This window comes from Thamnophis sirtalis, unplaced genomic scaffold (genome assembly GCF_051295495.1).
Source record: "Thamnophis sirtalis isolate CommonGarterSnake01/CBP01778 unplaced genomic scaffold, rThaSir2_p1.2 scaffold_4, whole genome shotgun sequence".
Classification (NCBI taxonomy): domain Eukaryota; kingdom Metazoa; phylum Chordata; class Lepidosauria; order Squamata; family Natricidae; genus Thamnophis; species Thamnophis sirtalis.
In genome coordinates this window covers 69,924,326-69,941,190 of record NW_028261384.1, presented here as the reverse complement: position 1 = coordinate 69,941,190, position 16,865 = coordinate 69,924,326, and the positions used below count along the sequence as shown (strand labels likewise).

Here is a 16,865-nt window from a genome sequence, read left to right as displayed (position 1 = left end):
AGAAGGTAGTTCAAACATGGTTCCAGTATGGCCAATTACAGGCCAGGTGGAAAATAGACCAAAAAACTGGTTTTATCCAAGTTGAGGATAATTTGTTTAAACAAATAAGAGATCAAAGTTTAATGCATATAAAGAGGATATATAATGTACTAATACAGATGGATTCAGAAACAGAATTAGTTAAAGATTGTATGATAAAGTGGGCTCAAAATATTGAAGAACCAATAATGTTGGACATATGGGAAAGAATATGGGTAAGAAATGTAAAATTCACACAAGCACAAAACCTGAGAGAAAGTTTTTATAAGATGTTTATAGATGGCACTTAGATCCTAGAAAGCTGGCTTCTATGTACCCGAATGTACAGCGTAAATGTTGGAGATGTGGTTCTCTCGATGCTACATATTTTCATATATGGTGGACTTGTCAAAAGGTTAAGGCATTTTGGATAAAAATGTGGTGGATTATGCAAAATATCTTTAAAAAAAGGATAAAGTTTACTCCCCAGTTATTTTTACTAGGTATATGTACAGACTTTACAGCGGTAGAGACTAATTTGGTTCTGCACCTAATAACGGCAGCAAGACTGTTGGTGGCGCAATACTGGAAGAAGGAAGACTTGCCTACAACTCAAGAATGGACATTGAAAGTCACAAACCTAGCCGAGATGGCTAAAATATCGGCATATCTTAAAGACCATTCAAATGAGAGATATAAACGAGACTGGAAAAAATGGATTGACTATATACAAAACAAATATGGGACTAAGAAATTACAGATAGCCTATGTTTAAGATTAGGAATAATCTAAATTGTTCATAGCTAGTGCAACAGGAAGAAGCTGAGTTCAATGCAGAGATGTTATTAACTTCTTTTTTTTATTTCCTTTGTCTTAATATATTGTAGACTGTGTTTGTTAAAAATCTATACCATTTACGGGCTCTGGGAAGTTGGGGGGGAGAGAGGTGGGGTGTTAGGGGGGAGGGGGGGATACATAGTATGTGTTAGATTTTAAGGTAACGTGACTGCACTTGTATACTGTTGCTCTTTAACTCCACTGTAAAAATAGGACAAGCTGAATATATTAATAGATTGTAGAAATACACTGAAGGTAGGAGTAGAGGGATAGAAGAAAGAGGGGGAGAGAGGGTGGGAGAGAGGACTGGAGGGAGCGGGAGAAGGAAGGGAGGGAGTGTATCTGGAGAGAGGAGTGGTAGAGGGGGAGGGGAAGTAGGGTAGAGGGGAATGATGGAGGGAAGATGGAAAGTTGGAGGGGGGCGAAAGAAAGGGTGTATGGAGGGTCGAAGAGGTACATTGGGTTTTTATTTTGGGGGGTACTGCTGATAAGAGGAATGGCTGTGTTTATTGTTTAATGTTATATGGCCCCGGTTATGCACAGTATATATGTGACTGTACGAAAATGAAAATCGAAAATAAAAACACATTTATACGAAACTTATTGTCTCTTGGTGGGTTCCCATCCACATCTCAATAGGCTCAGTAACAAAGTGAGCAGGGCTTCCTCCCGCAATAGAACCATCCAACTGGCAAAAAGCGATTGGGATTTTCAGAGTTTTTAGCTTCAATCCGAATTTTTCTACTATTTTCGGGCTCATACTGCATCGTGTGTATCCAGAATCTAAAAGAGCTAGAATTTTCTCTTTTGCGCCAGAAGAGGGCACCCTAAGCTCAATTGGAATAGTCATGGGTCCCGATCGGGAACTTACCCAGCATTCATCGTCAGATTCACTTCCTTCTGAAGAGCTTGGGGTATCCTCCCCCCCCACCAGGGCTGAAACTCTGAGAATATTCCTCCCCCTTCAGGGCAGGTACTTTTCTCTTGCTGGGAGGTTTTTCCAGCCTCTTCTCTCTCCGAGAGGGGGCCTTTTGGGTCATCTTGATTTGCCAATTAACGGCACAATGCCCCTCCTTCTCATAGCAGAAACACACAAAAGGTTTGGGTTTGCTTGCAGATCCACTTTTCCCTCCTTTCGGGGCTCCTGGGGTTGGCCGGCGGGGATTTTTCACCCTTACTCTCGCCCTGGTAATTCAGCCTGGCCAGGTCAATTTCCACATCAGCAGCCGCTTCATACCAGGACTGCAGTCTATGGGGAGGCCTCCGATTCACACAATGCTGGTAAATCTCTTTGTTCAACCCATCAGTGAAATGGTCTAACAATGCTTCTTCAGACCAACCACTCATAAAAGCTGATAGCTCACGAAATTCTTGTATATAATCAGCTACTGGCCGTTTCCCTTGGGTAAGAGTTTTAAACTTAATTCTCGCTCTACGCTCTGAGAGGAGATCATCAAAGCGTTTTCTCAAAGCGGCCATAAAACCATTATAGTCTCTCAATAATGGGGAATCAGCGTTATGCAAGTCCACCATCCAATCTGCCGCTTTATTTTCCAAAGCCGTCATAATAACTCCTACCTTCGCTTCATCAGTAACCAGTTCATCACCATATATTTGCATATAGTTCCATACTTGAACAATGAAGAACCCTAGATCTTTCCTTCTCCTCCATATTTTATACTTAAGGGAGGAACCTTAGCCATCTGGCATCTGCGAGGGAGGGCCCCCCCTCTTGCAATGTTTCTAGCCGCTGTAATTGGGGTCGGCGCTGGGTCATCTTGTTCAGCACCCCCTTCAGCCCCTCCAGTTTCTCTCAGATCAGCCAAGGTTTCTGTATACCTTTCCTCTGTCTCAGCTTCTCTCCCATGCCACTCTCACGAGCTAGGCGCCTCTCCCACGCCCCTTCAAAAAGTTTCATCGCTTGGGACATCATAAGGTTCTCCTCCTCAGGATCCCACCAGTCAGCCACTGGTTTTCTGGGTCTCCTCATGGTAATGCCAGTCAAAGGTTCTTCGGGGTCCTCTTTCCATCCCACTCCCCAAGTCCATCTGAGTCGAACGGATCATTCTTCCAAGTGCAGGCCAGCCATTTGCTCCGTCTCCAAAGGGCAGGAGGATGCAGCCACTCCCATATCTTCTTCTTGATCATTGCCTTGGTGGGACATCCTTCAGGTTTTGGGTGCACCCCCCTCAGAAGGTGTCAGCTCTGGGATGGGTGCGAGATGAGATCCAGCTTAATGTCAAGGCTGCTTCACTTAATAACCAAGAAAGAAACCACTCAGCTCCACTTTGCAGAATTAAGAGTACTTTTACTGATTATAAGTAAATAGAAGCTAAGCAAAGCTGGATCTGAGCAAAAGCGCGTGAAAGCATTAGATATCAATACATGACCCATTCCCTTCCCTTGGTAACCTCAGTCCATAGTCCAATCCAATATCTTCACAGCTGTCAGGTGGGAGACGTCTTCAAAAATCATCATCAGGTTGGTATGCCGGACAGTTGGCCTTGGCAGGAACTTCCCCTCCATTCCACATGCGCAAACGATGGTAAGAACAACTCCCAATTAACAATCCTCCTGCACAGATTATTTCCCTCACCCAAATACCATGCCCTCCCTCCCCATTTCAATGGCAGCTGAAAAGCAAGCAGCAAAACAGAGGCTGACATTAGCTGTGAACCAAGGTTTATTGTTACTGTATATTCACAGGTTTCTGGTTGGCACACACAGGTCTTTACAAAAACTGACATATGGTGTTACAATATCTGTCAGTTTATCCAAGCCTGCAGAGGTATTTTTGAAAGCATTCCAATCTGTGCAGTCAAGGCAAGCCTATAGCTTTAGCTTTGCCTCCTCGGTCCAAGTCCTCACTGATTTAATTGTTGGTTTCATGATTTTAAGTCTTTGTCTGTAAGCAGATACAAGGTGAATCATGCAATGATCAGAGTGTCCCACAGCTGCTTGTGGCAAAGACTGATAATCATCTTTTAATGTTGTGTAGCAATGGTCTAAAGTATTCTTGCCTCTCATGAGACAATTGACATACTGAAAATATTTTGGTAGCTCTTTCTTTAAGTTACATTCGTTAAAGTCACCTAAAATAATAGGAAGTGAATTTGGGTATTTAACTTCAGCCCACATAATCTGGTCAACTAGACTTCGTAATGCATTGTTTATACAAGCTGGTGGAGAAACATACACAGCAATTAGGAGAAATGAGGAGAACTCACATGGACAGTATGCATGGTTTGCAATTGATAATTAATGTCTATAAGTCCACATCATGGAATGTTTCTAGTATACTGTGTTTCCCCGAAAATAAGACAGGGTCTTATTAACTTTTTATCCACAAAATATGGCTTGGGCCTTATTAAGAGAGGAGGGTTTATTGTTTTGGGGTTGCCAGGTGGCTGCTCTCTTGCAAGCGGGCTCCCAAAGAGCCGGGCACAGCCTCATGGGTGAATGGCTATGTTGCGCTGTCACAGCGGTTGCCGGGCAGCTGCTCATGAGCGTGGTCACCTCATGGATGCTGTGTTGCTGCTGTGACAGCGCAACACAGCCATTCGACCCTGAGGCTGTGCCTGGCTCTTTGGGAGCCCACTCGCAAGAGAGCAGCCGCTTGGCAGCCCCCCTCTTCAGCTGGGCAGAGTGCTGCTCACCAACCTAGCGGTATCCCGAAGGCACCAAGCAACGAGATCACCTTTGCCTCCCCCCAGGTTCCTGCGGCTTGGCACCTTCGGGATACCGTTAGGTTGGTGAGTGGCGCTATACCTGGCCGGAGGTGGGGGGGTTGTCCAGGGAGCTTATTTGTGGGAGAGGGCTTATATTTTTGCCCACCATAAAAGTGTGGCATGGCCTTATTATCAGGACATGTTATATTTTCGGGGAAATGTGGTAGTTATATTTGAGGATAAGCAGCTGTTAATATATAAACATAAGCCTCCGCCCTTCTTTTTACCAGATATTTTGCTCTGTCTGCTCTTTGTATCTGAAATCCTGGGATATGTAGGCTGCTATCATCAATTGACTCATTTAGCCAGGTTTCAGTGAAGCAGAGATCTGCTGAGTTGTAAAAATCAGAATTGCATCTATTTAAAAGAAGTATTCCATCCATTAGCGAGTGAACGTAAATTAGTCAGAAATAATGAAGGAAGGTGGGTTTTTATCCCACTTTTCTTTAGTCTATTCAAAATTCCTGCTCTCTTACCCCTTCTTCACCTCCATGCATTTGTGTTTTATCCATTGTTCAGAGAAAGTTGCTTCTTCCTGTGTTAGAAACTCTTCTGCATTTGTAGAAATGCGGGGGGGGGGGGGTTTGAAGTGACAGAAAGCTGCCCATCAAGGAGAGATTGTTTGATGCTTAGTAGCTGGTCTCTTGAGTATGAAATCCAGTGTCTTGGCTCTCTGCCCAGGCTTTAACAGGAACTGAATTTGGGTGGTGTGAAATACCCGTCTTGGCCAAATATAGGGTTTCTTTAGTGAGGTCTCAAGCCTGAATAACATTGATGGCAGAACAATCTGCACAAAGATTAGCAATATTCTCTTGCAGCCTTGTCTGTTGGGGAGCCAAGAAATCTCTATTAGCTCATTAGAGTATACCCTGCAGCAGTGATTGTTAACCTTTTCGACACCAAGTGCTGAAACTGGCACATGCGCGTTGGAGCACCGGAACCCGAAAGAGAGCAGCTGGTTGGTGCGCATGTGCATGGCCAGTTGCAACTATTGCTGATCCCAGCAACCAACTCCATAAAGGTTTCATTATTTAATGAACATTATAGTTTTCAAAATTGTTCCTCATATTATTCTTGTTCTCCCCTCCATCTCTTACTGGAATTGCAATTCCCTTCTCCACAGAGAAGCAGTCATCCTTGTCCCAATCCAAAAGGGGGCTAGATTTGTTTGCCAGAGTTGCAAGGGGGGAAGAAAGGAGACAAGAAGACTTACTCGCAGTGTCCATTATCTGAAAAAAGTCTTTTATCTTGGGTTGTCTGGGCATTGTCGCAGCCATGTTAAGCTGCTTTTATTTGCTTAGTAGAGAAAACTTCTCTCTCATTCACTAAATGCTTTTCTAGCTGGAGTAAAAGCTGAACCTTTCAAGTGGGGAAATTAAAACTTTTTAAATTTAAAGTTAAAAGTTAAAAATAGATAGTAAAAGGGAGAGCAAAGCTCAGGGCTGATGCTCACTGTCACCATCTTTGGCTCTACCCACACTGAAGAAACAAGACATATTAAAATTATCTAATTGTGTTTGAGAAAGATAGATTTTGCTGAGGACGTAATTACATTATTGAAAATGTAATTAAATGCCATGGCTGGATTATAAAAACATGATGGATCTTCCCAGTATGATTTATCATATTTTTTATTTCTTTTTAATTGTTTTTTTCCACAGATTTCAGTAACCTAGATTTGAAATAATACCATCATATTTTCATAGCAGTATTTTTAAGGACAAATTTTTTAAGCCAGACATTTTGTTATAGCTGGGCCATAAAACAGCATCCAATCACAATTCATAAATCTGTATTTTGGCAGAAAATGTATAGATGTGTGAATTTGGATAATCTATTATCAAAAACAAAAGTACTGTAACAAGATGGATGGCCAATAAATTGAATGAATGAACGAACGAGCAAGCGAGCAAGCACGCAAGGCTTAAAACTGACAATGAAGATAGAGATCTGCCTTTTAGGATCAAACATCAACAATAAATGTGCTGTTGGGGAGGGGATCAAATTATTTTATAAAGCACTAGAGGGCAGGACAAGAAACAACAGTTGATAACTAATCAAACAGAGAAGCAACCTGGAATTAAGGAGAAACTTCCTAACAGTGAGGATAATTAACAATTGCCTGCAGAAATCGTGGGCCATAACTGGATGTTTTTAAGAAGAGTCTAACAGTCACTTATCTAAAATGGTATCAGTCTGTGATGGCGAACCTATGGCACACGTGCCACAGGTGGCACACAGAGATCTCTCTGTGGGCACACCAGCCGTCACCCCAGGCCAGTTCCACTGCGCATGTGCGTGCACCTCCTGCCAGCCAGCTGTTTTTCAGGTTTCTGCTGTGCATGTGCAAGAGGGTCCATGTGGGGGATGTGCATACACATGTGGTTAGGGCACATGTGTGTGTGTGGGGAGGATGCTCACATTGCCCTGTTTTTGGCCTGGAAAGCCTCCTGCACCAACCTGGAAGCCAAAAATGGGTGAGAGGGTTGCACAGGACGGACGTTGCACAGGACGGACGTTCATGCACGGGGGGCGCTCCAGAGATGGGTTTCTCCCGGTTTGGCCCAGATTGGCTGAACTGGTAGTACTGGTTTTGGGAGGCTCCACCCACCCACCCAAATGCTTCTGTGCATGCACAGAAGCATATCATGTGCATGTGCAAGCGCAAACAGGAGTACGCCCAAACTTGTAGTAAAATTTTGGCAACCCACCTCTGGGGTGCTTGCATTGCATTTTGGGGGGTTTGTATATTTGTGTGCACGCACACATGTTTTGAAGTCCCAGCACCAAAAATATTAGCCATCACTTGTCTAGATCTCCTGCTTGACCAGGGAGCTTGACTAGAAGAGCTCTAAGGACTCTTCCAGCTCATTCTATTCTAAATGCAATGCAGATTAACATTTGGCAAAACAGCATGAAGCCCTTAGAAAAGATATTAGATGCTATAATGTGTCTACAATAACAAAAATCTGAACAGTGCAAGCCCCAATATTCTCTATGATGCTCTATGGAAACAAAAGTTGAACTTTGAAGACACAAGCTAGGAAAAGTATTAATTTTTGAAGTTTGTGCTAGAGAAGATTCCTAAGCATATAGTGGAAAGCCAAGAAAACAAATCAGTGAATCATCAAATGAATCAATCCATAATTCTCACTTCCCAAATTCCCAATTTATTCTACTTCATATGTATTATGTGAAGACTTGGGTCTCTGGAGAAAGTACTACTGCTGGAAATGCTGAAAGGAAAAAGAAGAGGACAACCAGCAGCAAGGTGGATAGACTCAGTTACAGTGGTAATTGCAGTGCTATTGGAAGAGCTGAAGAACCAACTGGGGATAGATCATCAAGGGGAAAAACTATATGGTCACTAAAAGTCAACAATGACATCATGCCACATAGTCAGTCACTCACTGACTCACTCAGTCAATCATATACATGATGTACATTTTAAAAAATGGCTCTTTGGCTCTCACATCCACAATCTTTGAGTGTTCTATGGATGCCCTCCTGAAACAGTATTTACTTTAAAAAAAACATTTTGCACCAAAATGTTTCAAACAATCAATCCTGTTTCTAAATAATTGTATAATTGTGTTGCTATCCAATAGCTTTCATACAGTAATAACTCACCTCCAGCTTCTTCTTCTTCAGGTTCTTCTTCTGATTCTTTCTCTTCTATAAACATGAGCTCTAGCATCTAAAATTAAATATTTACATTGTCAAACTCTGGTGAGATTTATTTTAAAGGTTTATATGTAAGGTGACCAGACGTCCCGCTTTTGAAGGGACAGTCACGATTTTTAATAATTTGTCCTGTGTCCCGCGGCGTGTTCAAAAAGTCCCAATTTTCCAAAAGAAAGAAAATCAATTTTAAAAAGGACACCGTTAAAAAAATTTTTTATTTCTCTGAACTGTCATTCCTGATGTGGCCTTTAGAGGGCAGTGGTTTCCCTCCCTCCCCTCCTGTGCATGCACGTGCTGGCGCACGTCGTTTTTCTGCAGGGAGAGTGACGGCTTTCCGGTGGAGGCAGTGCAGCAAGGAGGAGGCTCGGTCCCGGGCCAAGTGGCTCAGCCGTCAGAAGGTTTTATTTTTTTGCCTGCTTCTCTCGGGCGCCACTCTCCCTGCAGCCATGCCATGCAAGCCACTGTCAGCAATCTGGTCCGGGTGAGCCGAGGGGAGGCAGGCGGAGATCTGGTTGGGAGAGGCTGGCAATGGGGGTGGCTTTTGAAAGGGTTGGGGGGCATTGGGGGAAGGCAATCAGGGGAAGGCTGCTTTGCAACTGCCAGCGAAGACCCATCCCCCCCGCTCTTGCCTTTCCTTCTGCTTGCTCCATCCCAGTGGAGACTGAGCCCGCCTCTTATTTGGACCTCCTGCATCCCCCCCCAAATGGAGTACTGGGGGGGCACCAAGCAGGGCAGGGTTGCAAACACCCCCCCTCCCTCCAAGGCTGTAGGCGAAAGCTGCTCCCCAGCGTCCCTGCCCTGCCCTGCCTTCCTGGAGCAATCTCTGTGGAGGTCCTTTTTGGCTTTAACACGAAGCCTTGAGGGGAGAACAGGCCACGCCTAGGTATCTATCTCGGACTCTGCCTCTGAATCAGGAATGCTGGAGAAGTGGGTGCTGATCACTGGGTTTTTAAATCAACTTTTTGGAAGGAGGATGGGAGGACGGATGGGGCGAGTACTAAAGGCATCCCGGCTGAAATCACTTTTAAAAAAAGCCATTTTTTTAAAAACCCACTTTTAAGACGGTGAGCAGATCTAATGCTCCTTCTGACTCCCCACAACAGAGAAAGGGAGGGGGGAAGAAAGTTAGGGAAGGGAGGAAAGAAGGAAGGAAAGGAAAGAAAGAGGGAAGGAAAGAAGGAAGGAAGGAAAAGGAGGATGGAAGGAAGAAAGGAAAGGAGGAAAGAAAGAAGGGAAAAAAAGAGTGACTGGCCTCATTTCATCCAAGCAGGTTTTCATGCCTAAAATGGAACTAGAAACTCCTGATTTCTTGTCTAGTGCCTGAACCACTACTAGGCAAACTGGCTCTCTTATCCATATTTGATCTACTGTGACCAAATATCTTCCAAATCATGCCAGGAAAGCAGCTCAGCACAGCTGCATTGAGCAACAGGAATTATTTTTACAGCTGTGTAGTTTCTCCTTTTGCAAAACTAGCAGATTAAACAGCAAACTCGCCACAAGATTGCAAATAACTTCTAAAACTTCTCCTCAAATAGCAGTTATCTGAAACTACCCAGTGAGCAGAGTTGGGTGTTGATATTACTGTATCTCTGTATAAAGCCATGAATTTGTTATGGAAGGTCAGAGACAAATAGCTGTCCTTTGGGGTCATTACAGGTGTCTGGAATAGAAGAACATGTGTGTTTTCTGATACGGAAGCATTTTGTATAAAATAGAGTGCAACGTTAGCTAATAAACAATAGCTCCAAACTTAGTTTTAAATTCATACATTTAAATTCATTGCTATTTTCACATACTATGTGAACGAGACAGTTTTTATATTCCAACACTTCAGGATACAGTGTTAAGCTTATTGCATTGGGAGATTTTGTACAACATTTGCTTAAAATATTTAAGAAAAAAATGGTTGGATATTTTGTTGTTTAGAATGCAAGGCAAGCACACTTCAATTTTAAGGGACTGGGATTATTTCCATATACTGTATAGCTAGACCTCGATTTACAACCACAATTGACCCTAAAATTTTCATTGAGAAGCAAGATGGTTCCTCATTTCATGACCTTTCTTTCCACAGTTGTTAAGTGAGTTACTGCATTTGTTAAGTGAACCATGCAGTCATTAAGCAAGTTTGGCTTTTCCTGGTCACTTTGCTTGTTGGAAACCAGCTGGGAAAGTGACAAATGGTGATCGCATAATCCTGGATACTGCAACTATCATGAACACATGCCAAGTGCCAAGTAAATTTTGACCATGTGGTCATGAAGATGGTGCAGTGGTCATAAAGGAGAAAAACAGTCACAAGTCAGAAGAGCAACAAAGATGATTAGGGGACTGGAGGCCAAAACATATGAGGAACTGTTTCTGGAACTAGGTATGTCTAGTTTAATGAAAAGAAGGACTAGGGGAGACATGATAACAGTGTTCCAATATCTCGGGGGTTGCCACAAAGAAGAGGGAGTCAAACTATTCTCCAAGGCACATGAGGGTAGAACAAGAAGCAATGGGTGGAAACTAATCAAGGAGAGAAGTTGTGAATGTTCCAACACTGGAAGTTTTTAAAAAGATGTTGGATAACCATTTGTCTGAAATGGTGTAGGGTTTCCTTCCTAAGCAGGGGGCTGGACTAGAAGATCTCCAAGGTCCCTTCCAATGCTGTTATTCTATTCTAACATATACTGTTTTAAAGAAGCACAGAGGGAACAATCCTCCAGGCTTTAGTGACTATCACTAAGTGTTGTAGCTTATGATTCTTGATGAATGTATTCTATTTTATTTTTCTTTATGTACACTGAGAGCATATTCACCAAAAACAAATTCCTTGTGTGTTTAGGAGTTTAGCTTCTCTCTCTTGAAAATGTAAGCTAGCATAAGGCATTATAATGCAAGCTAGCCTTAGTTTTCAAACAGTTCATTTAGTGACCAAAGTTACAATGGCATTGAAAAAAGTGACTGATTAGCATTTTTCACACTTAGCGACCATTTTTCACATTTAGCGACCGTTGCAGCATCCTCATGGTCACGTGATCAAAATTTTGAAGTTTGGCAACAGATTTGTATTTATAATGGTTTCAGTGTCCTGGGGTGATGTAATCGCCTTTTGTGACCTTTTGACAAAATATAAATTTTTTAATCAACCCCCCCCCCCCCGCCCCCAGGTCAATGGCGTCCCTCTTTACCAATCTGAAAATCTGGTCACCTTATTTATATGGTAGTTATTATCTAATCTGACTTAATATATTTTAATTTTAAAAAGCATTCTATGGGGAACAAGTTTTCAGCAAAGTTTTCAAAATATAAACTAAAATCAACTAGGAGATTTTCATAGGAACTTCCAAGGATTGTATTAGCAGAAATGGCATGCCACCAACAAAATTGTATCATCAGAAAAGGTAAAAATGAGAAATCGGCCACACTTCTGTCAGTGCAGTTAAAAGACTGACTCCTTTTATTATCTTTAAATGATTTCTACCTAGGTTGCTCCTTACATAAACACTATAGCAAGCAGAATAGGCCAAAAGAAACATCAAGAAGAATTATTATCTCATCCAGAGGCAAGCTGACTCTGCTAACAAGAGAAAGATTTTAACCCCTGCCTTTCTCAACCAAGTAGACAAAGCCTATATTTCCTTCTAGTGTATTCCTTGGGATCAACGTGGAAAGACGAATCATTTTTTCTTGTGAAGAGTTCCATGTTGAATTTCAGTTGGCTGTTATCCATGAACAATGGAAAATTTCTTTATAGAACAGTCTCTTCTAGAACAGTGTGCTTTCCATTGCCAGACACTCATTAAGAAAACATGCCCCCCTTTTAGCCATTGATTTGAGGCCAAGAAAACATAGTTTAATTTGCTTCATTTTTCCCTTCTTTTCTTCCCTCCTGGTGGTCCATTAATATTATTTACGCTGGACAAAGATTGCCTAGACAAATGTTGGCAACTGTGACAAATTTACATTGTGTAGGTCCATTCAAGAATTCTCCGCCTGCTTGAACTTCACAACTTTAAAGTTCCTAAGGTTGAAAAACAGTCTCCTAACTGACCGATAGCTATCACAGCTTTAGCTTTCTGGCTAAAACTAATCGTTTCAATCCTTTCTGGCTAAAGCTAATCATTTCATAACTCATAAACTACAAGCAATGCAACAACAATTTAAATTATTGAATTTAGGAACATAGAATATTTGACACTGGAGGATCAACTGAAAATGTTTTCAAACTGGGAAAATGGGGTCAAAGGCGAGGTGAAATGGTGTGAAGTTTGCTACCAATTCGCTTTGCTAACGGTTCACTTTGCACGCATGCACACCACAAGCGCTACCGTGCAGTGCTGAAAAAGAAAGATTAAGAAGCCTTTTCTGAGTCTGCAAAGATAAGTAGAACAGTAGGAGGGGGAACAGCTGTGCTGCACAATTTAAATTTGTAAGAAAGCAGAATGTAAATCATGCGGCACAGCTGATTGTCACACAACTGATCATCGGAACTACCAATTCACCCAAACCAGTAATAAAAAATGCTATTGGTTTGGGAAAACAGGTAGTTCTGATGATCAGCTGTGCTGCGTGATTTCTAAATCACAGCATCTTGAAAACCCTAAAACCTGATTAGTAATTAGATGAGAAATCAGCAGGGAATTTCAGATAGTCTCATAAGCTAAATCAGGAAGTAAAATGAAACTAACAAACATCCTGGAAGAAGTCAACTGCAAATAACTTTCTATAGATATTTACATATCATTATCCAGAGAGACATTATCTTTAATTGTAAGCTTAGCCTGCTATTGTTAATTTGTATGGAGCTGTGGTACTCTTTAAGGTTGCTTGTTTGTTTGCAATTGCTTTATGTCTTGATTAGAAATGTCTGCAAAGTAACAAACAAGCTCAGAGAGCACCAAGGACTTCACATTTGAACCCTGTGGTACATATATTTTCTTCTATATGGCGATACATACAAACTGATAGCTTAGATCATAATACATTGGAATGTTCTTTTTTAAGTAGCACAAATAGAATCATCTATTTAAATTGGAAATACCACTAGTACTATGCATTAGTTTACTTACTATTCTCAAACAATCTGTAAATTACCTTTATTGCCAATATGCTTTATTCAATTTAGAAAGTCTGTATTAATTGTATCAGACATTGGTGCAAAATAGATCGGAAGGGAGGGATTTCTGCTCATAAAAGTTCATTTCCAAAGTGATTTGTGACAGAGAAATATGCTAATAGGGAAGTAATAAAAATATAGGATAAGCATAAAATAAATGGATATAAGCATACGATAAGCATAGTGGATAGAATGCTTCCTTTGATGGGAGACCAGGGGTCAAAACCTGACTAATACCTACTTTACCAGTAGATGTCCTTGAGCAAAGACCCCTAAATACTTCATCTGCTTATTTTATATAATAATGCCACAAACTAAAGGAATCATGCTGGCTTGGACATTGCCTGGATTAATAAGGTGTGTGTCAAATGTTGGGGAACCAGGACTGTCTTACAATAAGTAAGCTACTGGAACAAACAAGCAAGCAAACCAAAATATGGACAAGTAAGAACCAGGAATTGATAGAATGCTGCTATAACAGTAGTAATATGGATTAATAGAAGACCTGCATCCATACTAACTGAGAATGGCAGTTGGACTTACCTGAACTGCATGTTTCGACGAGAAGTGTGGGAGGAGTAACCATTGGGTATTAACCTAATCTTGATTGCCTATTGGAGATTAAGGAAATCTTTGGAAGCCACACCTCCTGCTGGTCCGGTGGCTACCCAACCGAACGTCTGAACAGTATCTGAAAGGAAGCAAAAGGAAACAGCCAATACCAATTCTTCCTAGCCGTTGCTTGAACCTGGACGTGCTCAGGCCCTGCTTCACGGCGAAGGGCGCCATAACGGGCGGGAAGTGACTCCTCCCACACTTCTCGTCGAAACATGCAGTTCAGGTAAGTCCAACTGCCAGTTTCCGAAGAGAAGGTGTGGGAGGAGTAACCATTGGGACATACCAAAGTTAGTTGTCCTGGGAGGGAATGGACGGGCCTGAGCCCCCTTGCGTGTCTAGGACACCCTGAAGGACCCTCCTGCCGAAGACGGCGTCCGCCGAGGCGTAGGCGTCCAATCTATAGTGTCTAATGAAGGGAGACGGGGAGGCCCAGGCGGCCGCTCGACAAATTTCTTCTAGGGGAGCCTGGGAAGAGGCAGAGGACCTGGCCAGGACGAGTATGTCGTCAAGGTAACAAAATAAACGGACAGGGAGGGAACGTAGGTGACCAGCAGCTGCAGCTAGCACCTTGGTGAAAGTCCTGGGGGCTGAGGCCAACCCAAAGGGCAGGGCTCTGTATTGGAAATGGTTCCCCTCATGGGAGAACCTCAGAAATTTACGGTGTTCCGGGGCGATCCTGATATGCAGGTATGCCTCTGTAAGGTCGATGGAGGCAAGGAAGTCGCCCGGCCGGATGCCCTCCAGGATGGATCTTAGAGAAGCCATTTTAAATTTACGGTACACCACCCTGGAGTTGAGTAACTTAAGGTCCAGGATGGCTCTCCAACCCCCCTCTTGGGCACTAAGAAGAGGTTTGAATAAAATCCTGACCCTTTTTCCCCTTCTGGGACTGTCTCGATGGCCCTGATGTCGAGGAGATATTTAATGGCCTTGGCCTTAAGGGCCTTCTTGTTTGGGTCTGAGGAGGAGGAGAAGGTGCGGAACCTACTGGGAGGAAGGGAGCGGAACTCCAGGCAAAGCCCGAGCCTTACCGTCTGGAGAACCCATTCATCCGATGTGATACACTCCCAGGCATCCGCAAACATGGAGAGGCGACCGCCGATGGGGTGATCCGGGGGCGGATCACTTGAATCTGCGGAAGGGACGACCGCCTCCTCCACGAAAGGGCCGCTTCCCCTGGTGTTGGCCCCTGAATCTGTTCTGAAATTGTCTATCCCCCTGCCTCTGAAATCTGGGGTTTTGGTACCTCTGGCCTTGGCTGTCTCCTTCAGGTGGTCTGTAGGAGGCCCTCCTAGGGTACGGTGCATGGCGGAAATCCGACCGCTTGTTCGTTGACGGGAGGATCTTCCGCTTGTTTTTATCCTCCACAAGGAGGGGATCCAGCGCCGTCCCGAATAACTTGTCCCCAGTGTAGTCCACGCCGGTTAGGTGCCACTTCATTCGGGACTCTGCCTGCCAGTGACGTAGCCAGAGTAGTCGCCTAGAAGCAACTGAAGAAGACATAGCACGCGACGCATACTTTACCGCGTCCAAGGTGGCATCCGCCGAGAACTGCGTTGCCGCAAGCATCTTGGAGATGTCTTGCAGGAGTTGCACTTCAGAGGCTGGGGTCCTATCCCTCAGTTGCTCCAGCCACAGGACCGTGGACCTGTTAAAAAAGGAGGCAGAGGCAGCCGCTCTGATAGCCCAGGTGATGGCCTGGAACGTCTTGCGCAGAACAATGTCTGCTCTCTTATCCTCAGGCTTGAGGCAATTAGCGGTGTCTCCTGCTACGACCGTTGAGGAAGATGCCAAGGTTGCCACCGGGTTGTCCACTTCCGGAACCTGCAAGGCTTGGGCAAAGGCTTGGTTAAGATTATAAAACTTTCTTTCATTCCCCCCGGGGTTGGAAAGGACCCTGGCTTTACCCACTGAGATTTGAGCACCTCCATAAACATATCTGGGGTGGGGATTTCTTTCTTAGGTATGGGGGGCCTATGGAAGGGCCCCTTCTTCTTCTTGCTTTTGCCCTTGCCCGAGGGCTCAGCTGCGGGTTGGGGATCCGAGGGTGGATCCAGATCAGCTGTGGCTACTGCCTTGCGTAAAAGGGAGCTGAACAAGGAGGGGGGGAAAGGCCCGCTACGGTGGAATCCTCCTCCCCCTGGGGGTCCTCATCCTCCGAAAACCCCACATCCTTTAGTTCTCCCTCCTCAAGGTCGGATGCCTCACTAGCCGTGGATGGAGACCTGGCCTCTCTTGCAGCCAAGGTGCTAGGGCGATCGCTCAGCCCTCTGGGGGGTTCCTGGGGGGCCCTGCTCCTGGGAGCCTGTGGCTGCTGAGTTAAGCTAGAAGCCATAACCTGGGCCAGAGCTCTGGCAAACATGTCCTGAAAGCTGCTGGTTAGATCAGGCAGCTGAGGTTGAAGCTCTGGTGGTTGGGAATATTCCCTGGGTTCAGGGGATAGAGGGGCTAGGCGAGGCCGGGCTGGGCTGGCTGCTCTGCGGCCAAAAGGATCCACTCTCGAATCCAGTAAGGGAGCAGGGGAGAGAGGAGGAGAAAGAGAGCTGTGCCTTCTCAGAGATCCCCCTGGAGAGGCTGGGGATGGAGATCTGTGTGCAGCCCAGGCAGAGGCCCTGCATGGGGAGCGTGATCTGGGGGGGGGGAAGGGCTGATGGTTGCCCTGTAGTCCCTGGCCGAGGCCCTAGTTGCTCTGGCTTCCTTCCTGGGAGATGGATTCTTGGGAGCCCTGGCTTTGTCCCTCCTAGATGGGGATCTGCCTCTGGGAGCAGGGGAAATCGCTCTAGAGGACCCTTCCTCTGGATCTGCACCCCCCGGGGCTCTGGGCCTAGAGTTTTTGCTCCTAGTCGCCTCCGCCATTACTCACGGTTTGTTGC

At 44.3% G+C, this 16,865-nt stretch overlaps 1 protein-coding gene across 1 annotated transcript in view; it reads right to left on the bottom strand.

Moving 5' to 3' along the window:
- Nucleotides 1-16,865, bottom strand: part of NME8 (NME/NM23 family member 8) — a 126,579-nt gene that overhangs the window by 62,800 nt on the left and 46,914 nt on the right. The window contains exon 5 of the mRNA XM_087713093.1: nt 8,214-8,280. Within this exon, the coding sequence (XP_087569219.1) occupies nt 8,214-8,280 (67 nt within the window). The remainder of the gene's footprint in view (nt 1-8,213; nt 8,281-16,865) is intronic.